This window comes from Falco cherrug, chromosome 11, assembly GCF_023634085.1.
Source record: "Falco cherrug isolate bFalChe1 chromosome 11, bFalChe1.pri, whole genome shotgun sequence".
NCBI lineage: Eukaryota > Metazoa > Chordata > Aves > Falconiformes > Falconidae > Falco > Falco cherrug.
In genome coordinates, this window is record NC_073707.1 from 33,468,410 (window position 1) to 33,494,439 (window position 26,030).

Genomic DNA, 26,030 nt, shown 5'->3' on the forward strand with positions numbered 1-26,030 from the left:
ATATTGCATTAGAATCAAAGCCAAGTATAATCTTTCGATTAAACATAAAGATGAAAGAGAAAAACAGAGCAGTCATTGCATAAACATTCCATCTAAACAGGCTGTGCACACTCAGGAAAAAAATGCAGAATTACTAAAGATTCAGTATCTCCTATGCAAAAGAAAAAAGCAGAGTGCTGGAAGTATGTGTTTGTGGCGTGTTGTGATTAGCTTAAAACCAATAGCCAATCGATGTGTGTATTCATAATTCAAAATTTTTAGGGCTTATATTAATATCCTCTATATAAATATTTTGTACATTTGTTCAAGACTGACAGCTTTTTTTAAGCCTATAAAGCTACTAAGCTGATTTTATTTTTAAAAATTCATATGTAAAACCCACTAAACAATTTTAAGGATAATTGGAACATAATACATAACTTATCAAATAAGTGGAGCACAAAACATACAGCAGTGCTACCTAAGGCTAAGATCTCCACAGTCTTCCTTTATCTGATGGATACCCAGTGCTGTTTTGTTACACAATTTCCTTCTAGCATAGGGATTAAAGTGAGCGATTACCAAGTAAGAGAAATGCTTAAAAAAAAACCCAAACCAACACCACACATACATAAAAAACCAAAACACATGAAAAATAAAACACATCACAACAGAAAAAGCCCAAACATTTGCCCTGTTACCACCATCCCACTCGGTTTTCAAGTGCTTCCCTTGAGCTGTGCTGGACAGGGACAAGAGCACAAACCCAGCTGGCGCGTGGGATGGGCAGGCTTCCACAAGCTGCTTGCTGCTTCATGAAGTCAGGTCCCTGCACCCCTGCCCACCCCATGGCCTGACAGCAGCCATGGGGCCTTGCTGGCATGTCCCACAGGACAAGGGAGCCCACCAAAGGGAACAAGGAATAAGCGGCCACCGAGCACCTCCCACGTGCAAACTATGACCTTACCCATTTGCAAAAGCATGTGCTAGGAAGACATTGCGATAGGAAGAAACAAGCAACTGACACAAGACATGGGGCAACCAACCCTTCTGATCTTGGCCAGGAGAGAAATCCCAGGGCAGTCCCAGCAGTTTACATGGTTCTGAGCTCAGATGACAGCACTGAAAGAACACTTAGCTTAGAATCAGACTGATTTTCCTGCCAGAGAAGATAAAAAACGCTGCAGTCCAGATACTGCAGGGCAACACAATGAAGACTGCAATCACACCCACAAGCTCACATAGCTCCTGCTCTCCTACGCTCCTCAGTCACAGCCAGGGACTGTGAGCCAGACACACTAGAGCAATATTTTCAACTCATAGATTCTCGTTTAACCACTCAATATATCTGTTCAACAACCGGTGCCCTACAGCTAGCTCCGCTGGACCAGAGACAAACATGATCGCTCCATGAAAGGCGTCCTTGATGTGATCGTGTGTGACAGGAACACCTGCTGCCTGGAGGCGCCTGGCATACATGACTCCATCGTCCCGTAAAACGTCGTGCTCGCAGGTGAGGATATAGGTGAGGGGCAGCCGGTGCAGCTGGGCATCACTCACCAGCAATGGGGCTGCCCTCCGATCCAGAAATCCTGGGTACTTCTGTGCAAGCTCAGAGCTGCCATAGGTGGGACTGCTGTAAACATGATCTTTCTTCAGCTCTTCAGGCAGCAAATTGCTCCAGTTTACAAACTGAAACAAGTGGCTCGATTCGACCGGGACATGCCTGTTGGAGGCCATCGCTTCCCTGAGGGATGAATCAGAAGTAAAATACTCACTCCAGAACTTGACCATGAGTGACTTGGGTAAAATGAGCTTGTTTTTGTTTTCTTGGTAAGACGGCAAATTTAGGTCAAGGGTTTGAAGAGCAGGGTAAATCAAAGCTTGGGCTTTGAGTTTAGTTTCCACTTCAGTGTCCTCTAACAGCTGTAGAAGAAAACAGAAGTAAATACAAAAAGTCATTTTATAAAATAAGTCATTCATCCAAAAGACATTCTGTCACTTGTCCCACACTGGCAGAAGATCTTAAAAGTAAGGAATTAACACACATTTTACAGCATAAGCAAAATAAAATCATTAATAAACCCAGGATATATTGGTTTAAAGACATTCTAAATTCATAGGCAGGTCACCTAAAACAGTACGTTGTCTTAAAAATTCTCAAACACCAAATATAATTTCATTTTCTTTCTTATGCTGAAGGATAACAATATTTGGGAAATATTCTTTTTGAAGCACTGATGTCTTCTGAAGTAGTAACAAATGCTTTTTCTATAACTATAGAAAATTTCTATTCTTATAGCTTAAAAATTGCAGGTTTCTGCAGATCATTTAATCATTTCATACAATTTAGAGCTTATCCATTTGGTTTTCTAACACTGAGGTGTTAGAACTCAAACAGCTACATTTTTGTGCATTTTAGACATGTGAAAAATAAAACGTGATGAATTGAACACTGACATTTCTTCTATCATTTTTCTCTCTTCACTAATAAATTTCCACCTTCTTCCTCATCTTTTGCCTTCAGTGTTCACAGCAAATTCATGACCTTTCCGAGAGAGATGCACTACAATCCAATTAACTTCTCAAAAGAGCAACAGCATCATGCTGACTTTATTTAATAAACCTGAGAAAGAAGCGCAAAAGGCACTGAAGCATGTGTCAAATGATACTGGAACATTTAGACTTTCTTTTTTTTTTTTTTTTTGGCTGCCATTTACATCTAAGTCCAAATGCTAAAATTCCCTTTTCAAACAGCATACTTAAAGCAGTCAAAATGTGCTTAAGGACAGAGTGATATATGCCCCAATTATAGGGCAGAGAGGCCTTTTTTTAGGGTATAAAGGTTTGGAGGACATGATAGCATCAAAGCTACTTTGATGTTATTAAATGGCTTGAGTAAACATGCTTGTCTGGCAACTCAGAGCCCCCACTGACAGCCCGCAGACTGCAACATCCCAGGTATACAGACCATGAGACACATTTGAGAGGTGCACTTGTTTTGAGCAGAGGTTTTTGTTAGCCTTTTGTAAGTTTTCATGAAACAACAACAAAAAAAATTTTTTTGAGTTAGCAAACCAGGTTTTTGGGGGGTTTTGGTTTTGGGGTTTTTTGTTTGGTTTTTACCTGTTGTGCCACAGCTGCAGCTAAATTGCCACCTGCACTGTCTCCTGCAACACAGACCCGCTCTGGGTCCACCTCATACTGGGAGAGGATGCTGCTCTGGAGGAAGAACTTCGTTACGGAATACACATCTTCAAACTGAACAGGAAAATGGTATTTAGGTGCCAACCTGTAACTGTTAGAGGCAAGGAGAACTGTGTTACTCCCTACTATTAATAATTAATAGGCTTGCTAACATCTGCCCCAGTTGATGACTGTTTATTATTTTCTGTGCCCAGAGACATAGGAACTATCTATCTGTCCCGGAGGACCCAATATTTTATTACCCACCCAACTTCATAAAGCAATATCCAGAATAACCATCAACCACAATTCGCCACTGCAACCTCGACAGGTTCCATTATGAATAGCTTTAAAGCTAGCAGGAAAGCACTTCGGGGAAAAAAAAAAAATATTGCAAAATTAGACTAATTGAAATAGATTAATTTATTCCAAACCCTCAACCCATCTAGAAGGAGAGTATCTCTTACCTGACTGATACCACGACAGCATTTAGCCTGTTTGAAGTCCACCTTGTCAGATGATCATAGGATTTCATGCCTGAAATTAAATGAGTCAGAACCACAGACTGGTTGGAGTGGGAAGGGACCTCTGGAGATCACCCAGTCCAGCCCCGGCTAAAGCAGGCTCTCCTAGAACAGGCTGCACAGGATTGTGTCCAGGTGGGTTTAGAACACCTCCAGAGAAGGAGACTGCACAGCCTCTCTGGGCAGCCTGCCCCAGTGCTCTGCCACCCTCGCCTTATAATATACCCCAGTACATTTGGGAACAGGCACATGCACAACAGCATTTTCCTCTTCGCAGAAGCTTTCAGGTGACTTTCCAAAACCCCCACCTGGGTTTAAGCAGTGAAATACCCATTCTCCAACCCTTTCTGCAGTGACTCCCATAAAACAAAAGACAACACTGAACACAAGCTATTGAGATCTTTTGTACAGACCCTGGTACGGACAGAGAAGAGCTTACCTGCCTGTCCTAGGCACCATCCTCCACCATGGAAGTAGATGACTGCCCTTCTCAGCCCATCAGACGCCTTTTGGGGCAGGTACAGACGGACAGCAATGTTGCTGAACTCTGTGTCTATCACTGTAACGTTTTCATCAGACATGGGCGCAACGTACTCTGCAGCTGTGATCAGCATCAGAACTTCCATGTAGTGCATCAGACCCAGCCGATCAGCAACCTCAGCCTAAAGCCCAAGACAAGGGGAAACAGCACTTTAAGAGAAAGTGAGGCTGCATTTAGATTTCCGTAAAGCCACTTGATACTGTGTATGAGTGTGTAAAGCTGCCGTAGAAGGTGCTAAGCCAAATGCTGCTGACTCTGAGGAGTTGCTGTCTCACTCTGTCATGCTGTCCAGCCTGCACTCTTCAGCTCCCTCACCTCCCATTGCTGCGTGTGAGGCTCAGCAGCAGCGGCTGGAAGACAGCCCAGGGCACACCACCGCTTCTCATTGCTAAGACAACTAGAAGCGCAGGCACAGAAGATAATAAGGATGCAACAGAGGGTGTGGAAGAAAGCAGAATCAGCTGAACTGTCCTGACACCCAGCAGGAGGGTCTGCTCAATGAGTCAGACCACCTCATCTTTCCAGTTACCACAAAATCAAATAATAGTGCTCCTGTGGTGAACTCCAAAAACAAAAGCAGCCAGTACTTTCAGGCTGCCAAGGACGCTGGTGGCACAAACACAAGGATATAGCAATTTGACTTCAAGCTCCACAATAATTTCTAATGATCTGTTCCATCCCAAACCCTCAACCAAAGAGCACCAATTAGAGACAAGTACCTTTACATTATTAAAAGGAAATATTTTCTCTAATTTGAGATGTTAAAGGCAGAAGTATTTTGCCACTTTACCACAGTCTTGCTCCATTTAACTTGTTCAGTTTACATGTAACAGTTCCATTAGTTACAAAACTCTCTGTCTCTCTATGTAACCAGTGCTCCTACTGAATGGCAGGAGAGTTGAGCCCTGTTCATTGTCCCTTCCACGTGGTCGGCTGAGACAAAGTTTCCTCACACTGCATGTACCACTACACCTTCCAAAGCGATTTCCTGCTCCATCATCCCTGATGAGGATGCAGCTTTGTCCGAACCATCCATATCCTTTCCTTACATTGGTTTGATACTTCACATTAAAAAGCTAAAAATAACCCTGCCACCAACATTCAGATTTCCACCAGCAAGGCAGGTCCCTGTTGAGTGAACCGACAGAAGTACAGCTCTGGTGTGGCATGGCTGCAGTCGCCCAGCACTGGCTCCAGCCCAGCTGAGGACGATCCCAGTGGCTCCCTGGCCTGGAGAGACTCTCCGTGGGACCAGGAGGAACATCCTCCAGGAGGGGAAATAAGGATGAAGCTAATCAGGATCTCTGCCTGCCTGGTAAATGCATTAACATATGGATCTTAATAAAACACCCATAGGGTTAACTTTTTTGAAAGGGTCTTTTCCTCAGAAATCTTGAGGTACAGCAGCACTGAAGCCCCAGCCCTGCACAGCGCTCCAAGGGGAGAGAACAGGGGAGGCCACTGATACCCCAGGCGTCATCAGTGCCCCTGGCAGAGTTACACAACAGGCAGAGGAAAACTTTCCCAAGGGGCTCCACAGAAATTCCCTGACAGAAGTGGTGTGGTTCAGGGAGTTCAGAACCAAGTATTTGCCAACTTTTAATACTATTAAAACAACTTCCTTTTAAATCCATGTTTTAAACATTTATTATGAAATTTTATGGTTCTGCATTAGTTTACAATTATTCTAAGATGTGAAATAAAGTGAAAACAAAAAAACAAACCCTAGCAAGTAAACCTGCAGGTGAAATACAAGTTCCAAAGTTTAGTATTTGTGACCTTTGGCACTCTGACACCATGACAATTTATGATGATCAAAGAATTTCAGAATCCCTTTCACTCACAGGCTATTTTTAATCCTCGAACACAGAACTTTTTTTAAAAAAATTGTGTTGGCTTTCATTATATGGAATCTTTGGTACACAAGAGTGGACCCAAGAGAAAACATTTCTAAAGGCATTTGCTACAGACCATGCTAGAAATGGAGACCCTAACAGCTCCTTCCAAAACCAGCAGCTCCCAAAGGGAGCATCACGTTTCCTCATAGCTGCCTTGGGGGAATTGTGACAAGTACAGACGTGACCAGTGTTTGCTTATACATAAGTCTCAGTGGCTCTTTCTCCCTTTTTCCCTCTTATACTGGATCAAACTGTGTTGAAACAAACTCACTTCTCACATTGCTTTTAAGAGATTTGAAATGTATTCTAAAGCCATATTCAAAATCTGTAATAGACAACAAAATTACATAAGAGAACAAATTCACAATGATTGGAAGGAAAATAAAGCTTTCTTTTTCTATACTGTGAAAGATAGTGTAAATACCTATTTAAACAAAAATTCAGCCACATTAGAGATCAAGTGTGGGTAGAGTATGATCTCAGCTGTGTGAAATGCCAGCAATGCAAGGAACCCCCATCACGTGTAGCCTCATTAAAGCACAGTATGCTGTGGTGTTGGACCTCCTTGCAGCTAGAAAGTAAAAATAGGACGGACTGCATGATCTGGGAGCATTTTGTTATGTAATTCCTAATGATATATTAAGAAATAGCTTGCAGGAGGGTAGTTGGTTTGGGTTTTAGATGAAAGATGTTAAGAATACAACTTTAAATTTCCTTGAAAGCCATTTGCCAGTTTACTTTCAGCAAGTCAGATAAGAACTTAGATATCTAGTTCATTTCAAGCAAAATTGGAAGAAATTTCAAACTAATTTGCATATACCTTTTCAGTTTAATGTGCACCACTTGTGCATATTCTAGTTAAACACACAAAAAATTAAGAGCTGACACTGATAAAAAAAGCACTGGTCTAAATTTCAGGGCACGGTACAAGTCTTTGAATAGGCATAAACAATCCTGAAATTGCACTGATAGAACCTAGACCAGAACTCTTGGTTTAGAAGATAACTGACTTACCAACAGGCCTAAGTTTATTCATCTGGTTGGAATTTTTCAGTAAAACAAACGCTTTTGTGACTGTTCCTAGCACAGTGTTGATGTCTCAGAGGAAAGCGCATTGGGAAATGCCCAACATTGCCATCAGGGTGGCTGGCTCGAGCGCGCAGGCACACAGGTCCTCAGCACTTCACATGGGTTGTTCCCACAGCAGTCCCCGTGTCAGCGCCCTGCCTGCACCCAGGTGCCGCGGGGACAGTGTGGGCGTTGTGCCACAGAGCTGACCACGGCTTCTGCACCTTGGCTTCTTCGTAACAGCCTCCAGAGACGGGACATGACCCAACTTCCCACACAAGGCTCTTAACAGCCTCATCACAAAGCAATAGATAGGATTAAGTAGTAAACCCAAGTCCTTACATGTTTTCTGAAGGTGAAAAGCAGATTAAACTCCAAGCAGGCTTTTTAGCAAGAAATAAAATAGCTTTTTATTATATATAGAACCTACCAGAAGTTTAGCTTTTCAAGAGATGCTTTATTCTTCCCAGGAAGAATTCATGCATGCACGTGCAAAAAATGCCACATATTAATTGATCACCACTTGAAAAGTGTAACATGTTGCATTCAGGGACTGGTGGTGTAACTTGTACAATCTAACCCTGCTTGTGATATTTTTTTTTTCCTGTAAATTAAATTTAAATCAACTATTTAACTATCTTCTATATATAACCTACTTTTTCAGAAGTTAGAAGAAATGTGAACACTGGTAAGACCTCACTGACAATACTTGACAGTGACTGGCACCATATTTAAGAGTCACCTCTGAAGGCTTGGACCAAGCGATGCTGGGAGCTCTGCCAAGCACTGTGCTTTGGAATGGAGACCAAGACAAATGGGCAGGAACTGGCACACTGCGCAGAAGGAAAATGCAGGTCCTTGTCATAAGCTCAGTGAAGACAAACACACACATGCCAAAATTGCATCATTTGATCCACAGTGATTACACAGTTTACATAAATATTTCTCAGCTGTTGTATTTTCCCTGAGGATTATCATCTTGGAAAAATAAATATATAGGTCAAAACAAGCCTTGCTGTAATTCCACTGAGCTTGTCAAACTCCCCCACATTGGGACGAATTCCTTCAGCTTCAGGACCAGGGCTTTTCAATACTCTCAGAGCTGTTTTTTCCACAAGCGGACTTTTTACATCGTGGAAGACCACTGGCCACTGCCTGTGGTTCAAGGCCACTATCATAGAAAAACACAAGGAAATCACACCCTCATCTGAAAAGTCTCATTGTCACCGATCTGAGATTACTGCATGTTATGGGGTAAGAGGAAAACCAACCACTTTGGGGTGTTGAGCTCCTTGTGCTTTGGAAAGTGTTTTCACAGTCAATTTCCCTGTCTTCTCTAAGGGGAGCATGGCAGCAAGGACAAAACACCCCAAAACCCAGTTATGAGGAAGGGAGCCCTGGCAGGCAGGGTGCAGGCAGAGTGCCTGGCACTGCTTTTAGCAGCTTATTTATCTGAACGGGCAATAAATCAAGTGGAAGTACCCCGCCAGGTGAAGGTCTATATCAGCTGAACACGAACCCTGGCAGCTCATGAGCAGGGCTGTAAAGGGCTCAAATGCAGATTTCGCCACTTCTGAGGAGCTCAGCCAAGGGCAGAGGAAGCTTTGAGAGGTTTCCACAGAACTGCAGCCAGGCGAGCATTCCACTAGGAAGATGCCGTATTGCATTTCTTACTTCCTCCATGCGTTTTATCTTAGCCTGCACACATATGGTGCTTCCTGAAAATACACAAATAATTTTGTGCTTACAGAAACTGGCTGGCTTATTCTTAGAGGCTATTCCCCACTAGACAGCATGTAGACGCAAGGCATTATAATGTAAAGATGCAAACAGGGACATGCCTAGCCTCCCTTCTGCAACGAGATGGGCATGAACAGCCCCTTCAGCATCCCATGGGCCGGGCACACCGGTGAAACCAAGCATGGCCGCAATCCCCTGCAAGCTAACCCAGACGAGCCTCCGACTGGCTTTGGGAGCCCCTCAGCACTCACTGCCATGCCCAGCAGAGACCTGGAAAACAGCCTGGCACAGGCACACAGGTTTTATTCAAAAGAGTTACTAATCCAGTCCTTTTTTTCAGGACTGCACCATTAAATCTTTTCTAACTTTATAGCCATAGTTACAGTAAGTTTAATGCTTGATTTCAGATACTACTGTCCTTTACTTAGTATATCACCATATACATACTATATATGTATGTATGACACTTATATTGCTGTAACTCTATTAGCCATAAAGGCACTGAGAACACCCTCTGCTCCGTAGCTCTCTCCCCCCTGCCAGCCCCACACCGAGCCCAGCACCAGACTCACCAGATGCCCTATGGCCCTGAAGCTAGCCGTGATGAGCATCAGTTTCCAGGGCTCCTCAAAGTCCTCAGGGATGGGGGTGTAGACATAGTAAGCAAGGAGGACAGAGGCAAGGAAGAGGCAGAGCAGCTTGGCTCCCATGTCTGCAGGCACAGCTCCTCCCAGGCTGACTGGATTAAACGCTCTCACTGACTAACAGCTACAAACTGGCACGCTTGCACAGGGCAAAGTTAATCCCATGGTTTGTTTGTGTCCTGGCCAGGAGGCAATTTCTTATCCAATCACCTGGGGCAGAGGTTATGCTGCCATGCAGCTCCTGAGAAAATTTATTTCTTCAGCAAGGTGTTCAGCCACCCAGTCCAAGCTGGCACTTCAACCCCAGATTAAACGTCAAGGCTCCTACACGCCCATCACCCCCGCCTCCTGCATTTGGCAAGACAGCCAGGAGGAGGGGTCAGGAGGAAAAAGGCAGTTGAAAAATAAGGAACAGAAAGTGTGTAACCTGTGAACTGAGGGCTGCCGAGAGGTGACAGTCAAATACGAAAAGATGCATTGAGTATTCAGGAGCTATTAGCTGCTGCTCCATAACACAGCTATTCAAACACAGCCCAGCTTACAGATACCCAACAGCATCAGACCACAGGCAATAACAAGCACCTCCTGCTTTGGCAAAGCACACCCTTCATTTTGTACTAACACACCAAACCAGCTGTGCAATAATAGGTTTAGCAGAAAAAAAACCAAACAAAAAACCCAAAAAAACAAACACCTAAATCTTTTACAGGGCAAGGCTTCTGGTTAATATTTGAAAGACCATATTTAATTGCCATTATTCTCAGGATTAAGAGATCTATGCATCTCCCAGAGGCGACCACTCCTGCCCACAGTGGACTCCAACAGGTAACAGTAATCCCACTAAGAAAACAGTACAAACACAGGCACACACAAAGGAGAAGGGGTAAAAAAACCACCTGCAGCACCAAGAATCCTGCTTTAGAGATAAACTGAAAAGGTAAAAAGCTCAATTCAAATTTGAGTTATTTCTTTTGCTGAAGTTTTTACCCACTGCAAAGAAGCACCGCCAGTTGTTCTCTCACACTGAGTAGCCCCTGGGGATGGAGCATCCTTTGGAGGACCAGCAAGCACAAAGCTCATGTAAGGCTTTAGTCAATCTTTCAAATATTTCTTTATTTAAGTTCTGGGCACCTCCAAAGTATTCAAGTGTTTTGAAAATCAAGCTGTTCTATCCCTCCTCAGCCCAGAATGGGACACCCTGTCCTCCCTTATTGGTCCTTCTGCAGCACAACAGCTGATCAAAGCCCAACAGTCTTGACACTGCTCCAACAAAAACAAGAGACAACGCTCCTCTGTGACCACTTTGCCTATCCCAGAGGCCAGTGCCAGGTGCTGGGGAAAGGGGCAGATGGATCCAGCCCAATGGAGGAGTGCTTGCCTTGGCCCCACGTCCCCAGTCCAGGCAGCAGCAAGGCTGTGTTCCCAGCAGGCACACACACACCAAAATGTATGGACACACGGATCAGCCAACCCCATCTTCTCTTTTCTACAGCTCAGATCACCCATTTCTCAGGGGCTGGCTTTGGAGGCTGCAAGGCAAAAGGCAGATAAAGAGGCAGGTTTCAGGAAAGAGGGGACAAGATGACACAGCCTGGTGAAGAGGAACAGAGGATGAGCCCTGTCCTCCCCCTGTCCCAATACAAGCTCTCAGGACAGCTTGCTCTGCACAACCACTGTTTTGGCACTGGCAGACAGCATTAAGGAAGACATAGCCAGACCTGGAACTACTACAAAATTAGTTCTTTATGTTTTTGCACTTCAGGAATGTTTTACCCTCCTCTCGCAAGCCAATCTCCAGCTGAAGCATGGCTGTGCAGTTACAGCACGTACCATGCACCATCCTTGTGCCGCGTTCACCTTTGACTTAGGCAAGGGCTCACAGTGCTCAGCCTTCAGATACCAACATCTTATCTCCCGGCAGAGCCAGCCCTCCCAGCAAACTGCCACAGCAACCCACCCTGACACACATCGGTACTGATGAGAGAGAATAATGAATTGAATTCACTGTTTACCTAAGGCAATCCTAAAGCAACAACTTCAATATGGAAATGCCCAAATTGTGCCAACGTTATTAGAGCTCTTTCAGTACAAAGGACCAGCTCAGACAGCACAAGACCACTTTCAAACAGTGGATGCGGTGCCAAAGGAGACATGTGAACACTAAAATCCAGATCAATCCCATGCCGTAGTTACCCTTTGCGTTACACCCCAATGTCTAGCCTCCACACTGGGGCTGCTTTTCAGAGCCCTGCACCAGCACTCACCACTGCCAGTTGGCTGTTGCAACTCATACTTTCCTGCTATCTACTGCTTTTTAAAGCAAACAAACCACATTTTTCTGCTCTTGCTACATATAGCGTACCAACAAGAGTGTCACACAGCATACCCTCCTTCCTATCTTCTGAATTTTCATATATTCCAAGCTACTGGTGTTTCAGAAAATAAGGAAAGAAAATTAATGTAAACTTAAGTGGACTAAAGCCAGGGTTAAAACTGCAATGGAAAGAAGAGCAGGCAGAGTGTAGCCCTGCCTAGGGCCAGCAGCCCCTGCAGCCATGTGCTCCATGACACAGAGGATCAAGGTCACTTCTGCCTGTAACCACATACTGCACAGCCATGGGAAGACTTGCATGAACTAGCTTAGACACTGACCTGCTACTTAATAAGTCAGCCCTGCTAAAAATAAGTATTGTGACAGAAAACTGAGTTTTTCAGGCTGTGGTTTGTAAGGAAGAAATATGCGGGAGTATAACTTACATGTTTGTAACAGCAATGTCTCTCTACATCTCTTCCACTTCTTACACTCTGACAGCATTACTGTGAAAAGAATCATCCAGGTCAACCAAATTCTGCCCAAGCAGACACCTGGGAAACTAATTGCTTTGGGAAAACACACCAGGAAATAAGCCTCTTCAAAGCAGAAAGCATTTGCAAGGCTGTCCAGCAAAAAAACAGTATTGTCTAGCCTAAATGGGAAATAATTTAGTACAACCAGGTTGTGACTCAGCCCTTAATAAAAATATAGATGAAAATATAAGACCTAAACAAATGATTGATCAAAGATATAATGCAGTCCTCTTACCCACATTTAAGGATCCTGTTCTCAACAGGATCTATTTCTAGAGGGGGAAAAATGAGAGATTTGGGTAAAATTATTAGTATCTGACTTACTGCAAAATAATGCTTTTTCCTTGCGTGTTAGTGTAGGTTCAGTAGCTGTACAGGGGCCCTCAGGCTCCGGGTACAGCCCTACAACAAGGGTACAGAAGCGCCTCAGGTCATACTCCAAAGAAGTAACTCTGGAAAGAGAACCCTCATTTGGGAGTTTTTGTCAGTGAAACACAAGTGTTCTAGAAGCTTATTACATTTACATATCAATTGTTACATGTATTTCATGGCTCTGATTTTAATTCTCTCCTGCTTCTGGAATAAAAAACATCCTTGCTGTTTCAAAGCATGACACACTTTCTTCCACCAGGTGCAGTGCCAGTGCTGCAGGTCACCCACCCGTGCCAGCGGGAACACTTCCCACCTCGCTCACCCCATCCCTGCCTCCAATTTTTCCTTCAGTTTGTTTGTGGGGTGGTGATTTGTATATCATTTGCATGAACTACATGCAGAGCCCAACCGGGACGCATTTAGCAGATGATGGATGACGACTCGGGTCACACAGGAGGGTTACCTATACCCATCCTGCCCCAGGGGCACAAATGGGCACCGGTGACTCCCATCAGCCTCACCTGGGACCCCCTCCTGCCCCTGCACACGGCCCCGAGCGCAGCCCTTGCCTGGGCTGTGTCCTGGGGGTCCTGTGGGCACAGCACTGGTGCAGCGCTGGCTGGACTGAGGGGTGCTCTTAGCAGCACAGCACCCCCTGTGCTGCCGGGGCAGCCTTGCTGTTAGCGTTGGCACCAATCTGATACTGTGATGACTGCGGTGGTTTTACGTATCTCACTGGGAAGGGTCACACCTTCATCAGCGTACAGAGTAACAGCTTACCAAAATAACAGCCAAGGACTGGAAGAAGCAGGCAGGCGCCATGCCTGAGCAGGCTGCTCACACTCCGGTTACCACCCGGCTGGGCAGGGACGCAGGGGGTCCGGGTACCACTGCCCTGCGCCTGCCAGGCACAGACACCTCGCGTTGGGCACAGGCAGCTGCCAGTGCCCGATCCACCCGGGCAGGACTCCAGGGGTTAAAGGATGGAGACATGGGCATCAGAGAGGGAAAAAATGCTACAGCCTCAGGGACAGGCAAGCAGCTTGGCAGGGCAGAAACTTGTCCCCAGCTTCAGCAGGAGGAGGCCAGATGTCCCAGGCACCTCTGCCAGCTGCTGCTGGTGCTTGTACAATGGCTACAGCCACAGGGATAAAAGGACAAGCAGAAATACTCCAGTTGCACTGCACACCATAGTGATATTTATTTATTTTATTTTTAATTCTAATATATTTCAGGAAATAAACTGAAAAGCCACGGGGAGGCAATACAGCACTGCAGAAGGTTTCCTTTCCACCAAACAGTAGTACTCAATGGCATTCAAACCCCAGTGAGGAATACTGGTTCTGTAAGCCCTCCTGTCTCTGCAGGGCAAGGCTCAGCTGTGACTGTCACCCAGAGACGCTAACAAGGGCAAAGGACACAAAGCAACACCAGAGCTAGTAAACATTGTCCATGTTTGCTTTCAGTAAGACAAGCTGCAACCTTATAGTAAAAATAATTTCTTCTTCTGTCCTTTAATACCTCTTATGGACATCCGCTAAGCAATCAGTACAGTTACAACAGTGTGGGGCTTCTTCAAAATGCAGCAGCACCAGACCTGCTACGACCAGTCTTCAACACAAGAACACACAGTAAATAACACCTATTCAGGAACCAGCTTAAGGCAAAACATTAAAGCAAACTAAAGAAAATCCACACCAACCCTAGACACAGTTATTAACATTCGGAATTTAAGCAAGGGATATTTTGTGACTTAGAGAGCCATCTGACCCTCAGCACTAAAGGGTTGCATGTTGTTCTGCAACAAACCGAAGCATTTTGATAGCAAGTCATCCTGAGCCTCTGACGTTGCATTTTCCATCGCTCCAGTAGCTTCATTTCATACCAAGTTCATAAGCTTCATGGCACCATATTGCTTGTCCCACACCACAATCAAATTGTCTCCCAGCCTGTCCTCAGTAAAGGGCAGTGGCTGTGGTTCATACCCTTCAACGTATGGGATTAAGACTTCTTTGCACCAGAGACAAAACAGGATTTTGTGGCCCAGAGGTGAAGATGAATCCTTTGTGTGCCAAACTTCAGCACATCTGCAAGAGGACAGAACTGAGGTCTCAAGTAGGGGCACCACTTACTTATTTTTTTTCATATCCTTTTTCTGCCCCCAAAGACTCCTGCATACCTCCACCCGTTCTCTACAAAATAGGTTTGAAAATTCCATTTTAGTGCTGAATATATATGCTGGGATTCACTGGGAATTGAATGGCTTTTAGTTTAATATTCAGAAGCTAGCACTATATTTCATATCCCTTAACTAGGCTTCAGTCTGCTATTTCTACTGTTACTTCTTCACTGTTATTATCTGTACTTTTTAATCGTGCTTATAGAACTTGAAATTGACCTGCTTTTTATAAAATGAAGAGACTGTATTCACAAGACTTTCTACAAGAGAATCTGGATATTGTTTTCCCATCTGTTGTTTACTACTGAATTGTAAGTTGTATAAATGGAAACAAATGTCTTATTTGAGAACATATTAATGCTCTGAACTGAAAAAGCAACGCACTGAAACTTAAACAAGCTGAAATTTAACATATGCAGTATTTCTGAATACATGACAAAGCAGCAATTCCAGAAGCACGCTACGTTCATAAAAGCATTAAAGCATCAAACAAAACATTTTCCAGCTCAGTCTAAAAAGCATATTATCATCAGACTAAGAGAACAGAAGATTTCAAACAAGTCAATATTTTGTCTTGATGGTTTAAAAACGAAATACGGCTTTCAAACATTTTGCTTTTTACTGGTTGGGAGAAAGGTAGCAATATTTTTTTGTCTTTATACTTTCTGTAAATACTGATTTCCAACTTTGTTTTAATTTTTGCCACTGACTTGAAAAAGCAATTGTTTTTTCAGTTCCAGTAAGAGTACGCAGTCATCACAAACACTGAATGGAGGGATATTAAACAATAGTGTTATCTACCTGAACGCCGCCTTTACCATCTCCTTAATTACCTGAATTCTGAAGGTTTTTGCATGAACAAAAATAAATCCATTTAAGATGTTTAGATATATAGTAACATTAAGAGGTTAAAAGTGAAGCTACTAGTCCATAACTGGTATAAAGACACAGTGAAAGGTTAGCTGCTACCTCTCAAACACCTAGGAGAAGGGAACAGCACCCCAGTGAATGTGACTACACTTGCCATAGGTGTCCGACAAGACTTTTGTGCCGGTGGTTAAGCATAGCGCTCAGCGGCTGAGGCATGCCTACTGTGCAGCTGCCACAAAACGTCCTCACCAGCAAGCGCAATGAAGTCCTCCAAATCTTCAACCACCGTCACCCCAATGCTCAAAGAGAAGAAAGACCCAAAGAGAAACGGTCCTTATATCTCCTTCATTTCCTCACACACAGGTTGCAAGAGCAGTGACTGAGAAGAGCAGGCCGTAGCAACACACACGCCACCCTGGGAGGCAGGTCACTGCCTGCAGCCTTCTGCCTCCTCACTCCCATACCCTGCGCTGCTCCTGCTCGCTGCGACCTCGGCTCGCAATCCTTTAAGGAGCAGTCCCTCTGCCTGCCTTGGAGATGACATGGAGAAGGAGAACTGTAATGGATGTTTAGCTCGCTCCCCTGCAGAAACAAGTCAAGCAGAAGCCTGCAGCAAGAGAAATTTTTTTTTCTCTCATCTCATCTATACCAATTCCTCTCTCAAATGAGGAGATATGCTCAGTGGAAGAAAAGCTGCAGAGCTGTTACATGGGTGCACTATTTCACACAGGAGCCATCTCACTCCAAACCAAAACAGTGACTGCTCTGGAAGTAGATCAAGACAGTAAACTCCCTTACTGAACTCACATTAAACCAGAAATCTAACCATACTTTAAACCACCTTCGCTGATCCCTGTTCTACATTAAGTTTCAAAGTTCAAAGCAACTTAAGAAACACAGACTTGTAACAAGAGGTCTGTGTTGCTCACACCTCTAATTTCCAGCTTCTCAGCGTTCACGTAGCTCTAGTTTTCACATAGTTTCTCATTTTCACAACAATAAGTACAATTCTTGAATTATGGATCCATAAACAGATTGCTGAGAAGCTCGATTTCCCATCCCAGGAGAACAGAGAACAGTAGAGAAGAGACCTGTGGGGCAATCAGCAGTAATCTTACATAAAATTAGAGCAGTACTGATAAAATCCAAATTCAAAGCAGTCATTTAGGAAAGTGGACTGACTGTCTGACAGACCACAAACAAGGGAAGAAACCATTCGGTAAATGTTTTCAGCAAATCAGTGTTTAGATTTTCTTACTCAAACATACCTTTGAATTTATTAACATATATTTAAGACTGAATTCTGAGATTAGTAATGCTTTGGGATTGCAGAGTCAATGGGTGTGCCAAGGACGATGAAAGGGAGAGATATTATTCAAACCAGAGGTCTATACATTTTTCCAATGGAGTTTCAATGGCATTTGGGGGGATTTAACTGCTGTTAAAGCAACAGAACAGCTCTGAAATGTAATTTCAATAGCAGATGAGAAAACAGCATGATGAAAACCAGAATTTAGTTAGATTTTCTGTTCCTCTTTCAAAATGAACACTTTGAGAGGTTTCTGAAGAGTATATACAAGATTATATAGAATTCCCATTTGGGTCTGGGATGCAGGGGACCGATTCTTCCCTGCTGCTCCAGACACGCAACCAGACCATCGGTCCAGGGCAGCCCTGCCACCCTGTGTTGTGCATGGGGCAAAAAAGCAATTGCAGGTTCTTTTCTGATATTATAACCCACAAATTCAGAGAGGGAAGTTCATGGTAATCCTGGCTCACACAGACCCAGGGGGTCAGGAGAGCTGTCCAGTCTAAAAAGGCCAGTCACTTGAATGGGACTGCAGAACACCAGAGCCTGACTGCATGCAGAGACAGTGTCTGTCCTGCCAAGGCACCTCTCCAACTCTGCTAGGAACATCCCAGCTCCTCTCCAAAAGTGCTGTGGAAGGCAGCCAGTGCCGTACAGCTCGAGGACACATTGCTCTCACTGCCCCACTCCCTTTCTCCAAAATTAGGAAAAAAGTTAGGAAAAGGTGGATGGGGATTTCAATGTGCTAGAGAGGCTCTTTGATGCTGCTATTAAGCTAAAGCAACAGTTAACAGAACTATCAGAAAGTAACCATTTATATTAGACCTAATGTTTATTAAAACAAATACACAGTAGTGTCAGACATTTAATTGACAAGGAAATAAGAAATGGTATGAAACTGTTCATAGTTGTACGCATACAGACCAGGCAATCTTTGGCCAGAGGGGAAGCACTCAACAGAAACAGTTCCCAGTTATTTCTCCAGCAGACTTGCTTCATGTTGGCACCTCCTAGAATCTGACCAGCCTGTACAAGTCAGACTCTTCAGCAGTAAGAAATGAATAGCCTGAAATAAAGTAAACACTAGAATGTGTTCATTAACACCCATGCAAGTCTGTGTGCCTCTGACTCTGCAAATTAGGTGAGGAAGAAGATGCCTACCAGAAGCAGTGATGGCCCCGCAGACACTCCACAGGTTTGCACATAGTTCAGAGCACGGCACCATCGGAGGTGCTCTGCTTTGTGTCTCCTTCAGACGAGTGCGATGGATATTGACCAGTTTCTGAACCAGCCTTCCTGTTAGTGTAAGGCTGTGTAAAGTCAGCATGGCTGTTTATGACCTGCTCTGAAAATCTGTACCAACCAGCTGAAACACACAAGCTTGCCCCATTCTACTGCTCTCACTCCTGAAAGCTCTGCTCTGGGTAGCAGTGATGACAGGGAAAGCAGGGGACAAGCACAGTTTGGAGGTACCTGAGCACAAACACATGGACATACCAGTGCTGCTCATCACCCAAGAGCACTGCACAGGACATCACTACCTGAGCAAATCACTACGCTTGTGACTCCGGGTACTTCTCCCCACTGCTCATGTAAACCCAGCCTATGTAACTACTTGCTGCCAGGACAGCACTCTGTACACATCTGTTCAGTGTAAATGCTTAAGGTTTGAAATTTAGGATTACTCAAAGGAAGTGCACTACTCTTGGTGGAAAAGAGAAAGGGAGCCAAGCATGAGCACTCCCCCAACAGAACAGCCTTGCTGTGATGGAGCTGAGGCTGTCGACACTGATTAAATTGATCAAGGCATTACTACCTTCCTGGAGCCTGCAAAAATACAGACAGCATATAACCATGGTGCCAAAGGAAAAAAAACCTTCAACTCCTTGACTTTTCTGCGTCACCTGAAGTATCAACAGAGAGGGGGACATTTGAAAACACAGCACCAGTTTTCTACGGTAACAATTCAGCATTTCTATGATTTGCAGTGTTTTGTTTAAGAAGCCTGAGCTCAGACTGAACACATTCCTTTCAAGCAGCCTGTTCCTCTGATAACAGAGCTGTATGGAGGGAGTTCTACGTCCTTCGGTTTGAGCTAAAAGTTCCTGATGGTGAAACCTTTCACTTAGGAGAAGCAGCAGACAGCCCAGTTTCTCTACTTCACAGCACTTAGAAAAAGATCATGTACACTGACAAAATCACTGCTAGCAGCTCGGAAAGGGTATACACACACCTCCACTCACCCCCCTGAACTCTTCACTCCTGAGATTTATACATTACATGATTAATTTTTGACAGGTATAAAATCAATTGTACCTACATTAATGACTATTTATTTAAAATTGTATTCCACTAATTATCTACAGTGTCCTAGACAGTCCAAAAACAGATAAAGATGTCTCACATCAGAGACTTGGCCATGTACACTAGAGTCTGCATTAATAAATACAGCTTGCTAAGCTATATAAACAGCATAAAACAGGAGGCACACTCACAGATTTTAGAACATGAATCAGTTCAGTGACTGTTCCCCATAAATCTGCTTTGAAATGAGGAGCACTGCATTTTAAGAAACTGAGGACAGACTAAAAGGCATTTCTGGAGCAGTCTGAACTCACAACCTCTCTGCAGACCCACACAAGCAGTTGGTATCAAATCTGCTTGGGAGCCAAGGCATCAGAGGTAATATGCAAATACCCTTAAAGAGATTTCCAGCTTGCACTTCTGTGTCCCCTCAGCATCTGTATTTGCATCCACTTTGAACTGATTGTTTCCCATCAGGATTTTAAAACTATACAGCTCCAAAACCAAGTGACTTCAGAGCACAAGCTGCCTGTTCACAGTAAGGAGAATATTAAGGAGTGTGGGTAACTATACTTGCTTGTATAATTCTAAAATTATTTTGTATTACACATGAACTAAGAGAAGGCATATGGTCTGTGGTTCAACTTACAACTTTATTCATAAACAAAGGCAATAAATTGAATGGAACATGAAACAAAACATATTGAAAGCATCAGTCCTTGAGCCTTGGGTCTGGATGCAATTTTCCCCCTATTAATGCTCTATTTTTATTTTTTTTTTTTTACTTTCCATTTTATTCTTACAGGAATGATACCACAAATCTGACCCCAGTATTTGTCAGCTCTATCAGCATGTTGCCTACACTAACTGTACCTAACTGTATTTCAAGTAAGTATGAAAAGACCATGAGCTCTTAAATTGACGATAACAGTGAAGAAATGTTTTTTAAAATATCTTTTGAAGATTGCTTTACTAGATAGTATTTCTTAGTCTATAATTCATTACTTGTGCTGAATGGGTACAGTGCCTTAGGGAAAGTGTTGACTTTTAGAGGGGACTCAATTTGCCTAATTGCTTATGTTGTGTTAAGAAGCTTACTTGGTACATTTGCTTTGGATTTCAGCTCTCCAGTGCCTGTGTATCTGACCTGTACTGACTATCAGGCTATTCATTAGCCAGAATACTGCTGTTTTCTGAGGTACTGATCAATGACAGTGACACCACACAACAGACTATCTGCAAAGCCGCCACGTTAGGTTAGCGAGTTTAATGTTAATTCAATAATGTAGTGACCCTATTGTTAAAATATGTATATAGCCAAATACTTTCTCAAGGGAGACTATACCAAACCTGTAATCACCACAGAGGAAAAATCTTAACACGAAATTCTTTCTGAAGGTTGAGAATGTTGTCCCTGATTGCCTCAGAGGCTGCAACATATCCCATGAGCAGTGCAACTATTCTCTAGCTGAATCTTTACAGCATTTAATAACAAATGTTGCCACAGCAATATTCCTACAAACACCCAGGAATAAAGCAGGCAAAAACCTGTGATACATTTTGGTACTCCAAATGCTGAAGGAAAAAATAACTAGCAGAAACAGTTTTGCTGTCTGATTCATATGACTGTAGACACGATTTGCTCCTCACTGTAAGGTGTATTTCGTGGGTTTATTCCCCTCCCAAAGCCATTTCTTATTTTTATTTCTTCCCCAAAGCTATTTCTCTAGCAACTGCAGGAGAGGTGCCATGTGCACACCTTCCAGTAGTGATCTGCAAAAGGGCACTACACCCTATGTAAACAAGTCCTGCTTTCAGAATAAAGACCAAATTTCTGTGCAGACTTCATTTCTAGCAAAGTTTTCTCTTTCACTTTTGAAGCAGGAAATCTTTACTTCCTTAATTTGCTCCTTTTGTGAACAGGAGAGGGAAAGGAAAACAACCAGGAGTAATTCTCAACAACTGCTGAAAACACCAACATAAAAGACTCTGGAGACTTTTTTTTTTTAATCCAAGAGAAGGTTTAGCCAAAGTGTCACTAATACTTGGCGTTTACATTTGTAAGGGAAAGGTTAAAGGAAGCTAAAAATGCTGGGCTAGCAATTACTTGTCACCTGAAGTCATACCCACATCAGTTGTCTGCCAGCGCAGTTATGTATTCAAACTCTTTCTATGCCCAGTGGAAAAACATAGGCTTGACCAAAGTAAATGACACAGCCCTGAAAGGTTATAAAGTCATCTTATTGATCTTTGGAACATCTTAATACTCTGAAGAAACGTGGGTCACATTCAATTTGTGCCAAAGAAGGTCCATCCTGTGATAGTATTAGAAAACAGTTTTAGCATAATTATACCATGGAAAGGCTCTGAAATACCCTGGGTAATTTCCCTGTCTATAGGAACTGGTTTTAGCAGCAACTTCATGTTATGAAGACTTAACTGCAGTTGCTACTGACTTTCAGTTAGAATTAAATTGAAAAGCATGAGAAATTGAGCAGTAGCTTCATGTCCCACAGCTATCACATATACAATGCATTCACATGACTGGCAAAGCTAAAAGATTTTATCTTCACATTTCCATGAAGATTATCATTGCAAAATGCTATTTTCCCAATAAATGCATCTTTAAAGCCAATCTCACACTAGCATTCTAGTTTTCATTCACTCAATTTATTGCAAAATCATTCATTTGGCTAAAATGAAACACAAAACATTTAAAACTAGAATCCAAGATACTCTCATTTGGCTACACATTTTATTCCGTTTTTTCACATGTCTGCATACTGCCTGCTGTCCGGCACACCCAGCCATACTGAATCAATGTTCTCCCAGCATCTGCAGCCAGACTGTGGCTGAAGAGCACTGGAAATCTCAGGGAAGTCCAGGCCACAAAGGTTTGAATGAACTGAAATCATCACAAAACATTGGCAGATTATTCAGAACAAGCCAGCTCATCACAATGAAATGTGCAGTAAATGCTAGTGCATTAGAGGAGGCTGAACAGTTCTGAAACACTCCTTTGCTTTTCAAACATAACAGAGCTGAATGTCAATAGTCACACTAGATACTAGCAATGTATTTTCTCAAAATACCCTGCAAAGCGTTTAGGATCAGGGGTTACCTCTGACTGTTCAGAGAGCTGAGCTGACAGAAATCCCTCCTGGAACAGTCTCACCAGTGTAAGGTGCAAAAGAGTGAAGATTCAAGCAAAGCCCAGTTACAGTGGCTCCATCTTTCAATGCACCAAAGCTGTACAAAAACTAGAAGAAAATAACAGGGCAGAAAGCATTTTGGTTGCTGTTAAGGTTGATGTTAAAAGTCAAGCCATTTAAAACCAAAGCCAAAATGTGACCTCAGTAAACACGCTGTTAAGGGAAAAAAACCCTCAACTTCTGTGTAAGTATAACCATGTCAGTATACTATTGACATTTACCTTATTGCTTTATTTTTATCTTATGCTAAATTGGGCCTAAGGAAGAAACATAATGTGATAGCTATCATAATAATTAATGAAAGAGAAAAAATTGTTATAAACACACCTATAGTTTGAGATTTTGGAGATCTCCCTCCCATGCTTAATCTCCCACTTGCTCTTGGCTGGAGTGAGCTCATCAGCACACAGCTCCTGGTACCCATCTCTCACTTGTACTCCTCCAGTCCACCTTCACTCCCCTGGGCTCTGCATTACTGGAAGCATCATGCCCACATGGTCCCTGCAGCCAGGCAGTACAACCAGCCACAGACACTCACGCAGGCAGCTGAGCCCCAGAAAATAGCACAAATCACACCAGAGGCTCTTCTGGAGCCCACTTCTGTGCACCAGATACAGAGGACCTGGTTTGTGCTGCCCAACGTCCCACTCCAGGAGGAGCAGCAGTGCAGTACCTCCACGCACACCTGCATGCTGTGGGTACCATGGCCCCTCTGTCTAGAGAGCAGAGCCTATCCTATGTTTGTTCGGTTTTTTTAAAAGTGAATTTTGTTAAATTCACTGGTGTGCCAGCTGGGGTTGGAGTACAAGAAACAAAAATCCCCCCTTCTTGTTCTTTCTTTTCTTTTGCAGAAAGGAAACAAGGAAATACATTGATTTTCCTGTCCTGCAATGCATTTTTCACTTCTTTAAAAACGTGGATTCTTATAAGTCTCTGAGATGGCCATTACTGAACCATAATCACACTAGTAAACCCTACCTATGTGCCCCTGAACATTTGTTTTCACATCAGAGCTCCATATAACGTGGCAAAAAGACGGAGCAGATCAGTGTGTGCTGCCATACAATTCATGTGTAAAATTTGGCTCAAGTGTCAACCCAACAGTACCAAACCCCATCCGCAACTGCAAAAGTAAGGCAACAGTACAGTAATTACAAGCATTGTACGCTGACTTACTTTCTGGCAGCCTAATCATGGGCATGGAGTGCTTTAGGGATTTGTGAGCTAAGATTTGTCCTGAAATGCAGACTGGACAGTTCCAGGGTAGCTTGTAAGACTAGGAAAATGGTGAGTTTTCACGTAGTGGCTGTTTTGTCACTATTGTTATTTTAATGGCAACTTCTGACCTATAAACATTTTTCACAGACTAAATGTGAGCACTTCCTTCATATTTTATTACTTTCAGAGCTGCAAATACTGAAACTGAATGCAGTGACAAGAATTTTCACTACAAAACCTATCTACTTAATAGTACTATTAAGTCTTCTGAAAATTTTGAAAAATTAAATATTTAGACACTCCTGTAAATCCTTATAAATGGGATTTTTGCTCTTACTTAGTCTTTATTCCCATTTTACTGCTGACTGAACTTAAGGAATTTGAAGACAGTCACAGTATGCAGTTATTTGATGTCCCTTTTGTAGCCAACCTACCTTTTCCAAAGGATAACCAGGATTCTCTCTCTATGGTACTTTCACAGTCTACCTGCTTGCCAGAAAAATGGCCAGAGTAACACAGGTATTTTAAGTGGGAATTGTTATTAATTCTCAGTAAGTTAGTGCTTAGAATGAATACACATGGAATGATTCTGAGAAATGTTGCAATGTCAAATAATTTTAATAACCATTAAGGACATGGATTTACAATAATCGAGTGATAGTGTTTATTAACTGAAGGTTCATTACAGAGACATTTATTATGTTCTAAAACACCTACAGTGCCCAGCTGGTTGCAGTGCTGCTGCAGAATCCCTGCTCAGTCTCCAGAAAACAACTCAAGATCTTAAGCTGAAGCTGAAGGGACTTTGATGCATTTGCAATTGCAGCAATGCAATTGAGTCCACAAGGCTCATCATCACTGTGGCTCAGGTTTCTCCATTAGAGCACAGCCAGTCCCAATACTTCTTACTGGATTGAAGTGAAAACTATCCACAACCATAATTCTCCAAAATCTTTAAAACCCATTTCTGACTAATAATAGTAGTGCAAGCTAAGCAAGTAACTCTCAAACCACTTCTCTAAATGTCAGGTGGGTTCCAAGACTGCATAAAAGCCTATGGGAAAGTGAAGACAGGACTGAGAAGTGACTTGCTGCTTTACACCGACCAAGTAAAAAGGCAAACCTGAATGTCAGTACCTCCTGACTTCCTGGCAGTTTTCACTCTCACAGCTCAGACTGCTTTGAAGCCCACACAGTTACAAAAGCATTTTGGAAAGTGCATCCCCTAGTTTTCTCATGTGTGAAAACATAAAACAAGCTGCAAGAGAATCCATAGCCATTGCCAATAACTAACACAGTTGAGTAAAATACTTTGAATATTAACAAGACCAAAAATACTGCTAGGACTTGACCAAGGACTGGCCAAAAAGGATTGACCAAAAACTTCAGAGAAATAGTCTCAGAATGTGAATGGTATCAAAGATTCAAGAACCATAGCCCTTACTTTTTAAATTGGCAACCGGCTTTTCTTGTCTTGGCTCACCACAAGCTAGTGTCCTTTGGCAAGCTTCTTGCCACATTTTCCTCTAAGCCATAATGTGCAGTTATCACCAAATCCTGCACCCTTTACACTCTCAGGGATGCAGCAGGGAATAGGAGCTGCATGTGCAGAGTGAGTGCTGCCTTCCAGAGAGGCTGCTGGGGAGGCTGTACAGGCAGCAGGGCACAGGAAAGGTGGGCAGCTGCCAGATTCTGGGCAAAAAGGATCTCTTGGAAGCCTGTGTTACCTATGTTAGCTTGAAGCTTCATCCAGCTTTCATAAGAGTCAATGGAAAGTGTCCCTAGGGTGAACCATGTACCTGCACCAGTTCACACATAGCAAGAGGGTTTTTCACCTTTAGTAAGCAATAAACAACTTCCAGGTTTTAATTCCAGCAGGATTGAATCCAAGTATAGTGCAATTTTGAGGGACACTGATAATACACCTGATTTTGAAATAAAAATATCTTTGTCTGCAGTTTGTTAACTCTAATAAAACGCAAATTTACAAGAAAAAGGGTATTTTAAAAATTGTAAAATGCATTACAGAAGATTTAGCTTCTACAAAACAGAAAAACCAACTTGAGGAGCCTTACTTCAAGCCACAGAGAGGCAAATATAAAATTATCACAGTCTGTATTTAAGTGGAAACTCTTGAGT

At 43.0% G+C, this 26,030-nt stretch overlaps 1 protein-coding gene across 3 annotated transcripts in view; it reads right to left on the bottom strand.

The window, feature by feature from the left end:
• LOC102058242 (arylacetamide deacetylase) overlaps positions 1 to 9,813 on the bottom strand; it is a 74,498-nt gene extending 64,685 nt beyond the window's left edge. The window contains exons 1-5 of one of the 3 annotated variants that reach the window (XR_008734408.1): positions 9,509 to 9,776; positions 4,129 to 4,351; positions 3,633 to 3,702; positions 3,106 to 3,277; positions 626 to 1,905 (exon numbers count right to left, since the gene is read on the bottom strand). Coding sequence is in view for 2 of the 3 variants with exons in the window: in XM_005434286.4 (XP_005434343.1) it covers positions 1,297 to 1,905; positions 3,106 to 3,277; positions 3,633 to 3,702; positions 4,129 to 4,351; positions 9,509 to 9,646 (1,212 nt within the window). In the remaining variant the exon portion in view is untranslated. The other 2 variants (XM_055723494.1, XM_005434286.4) reach the window with 2 other exon arrangements.
• Positions 9,814 to 26,030: the final 16,217 nt, after the last annotated feature.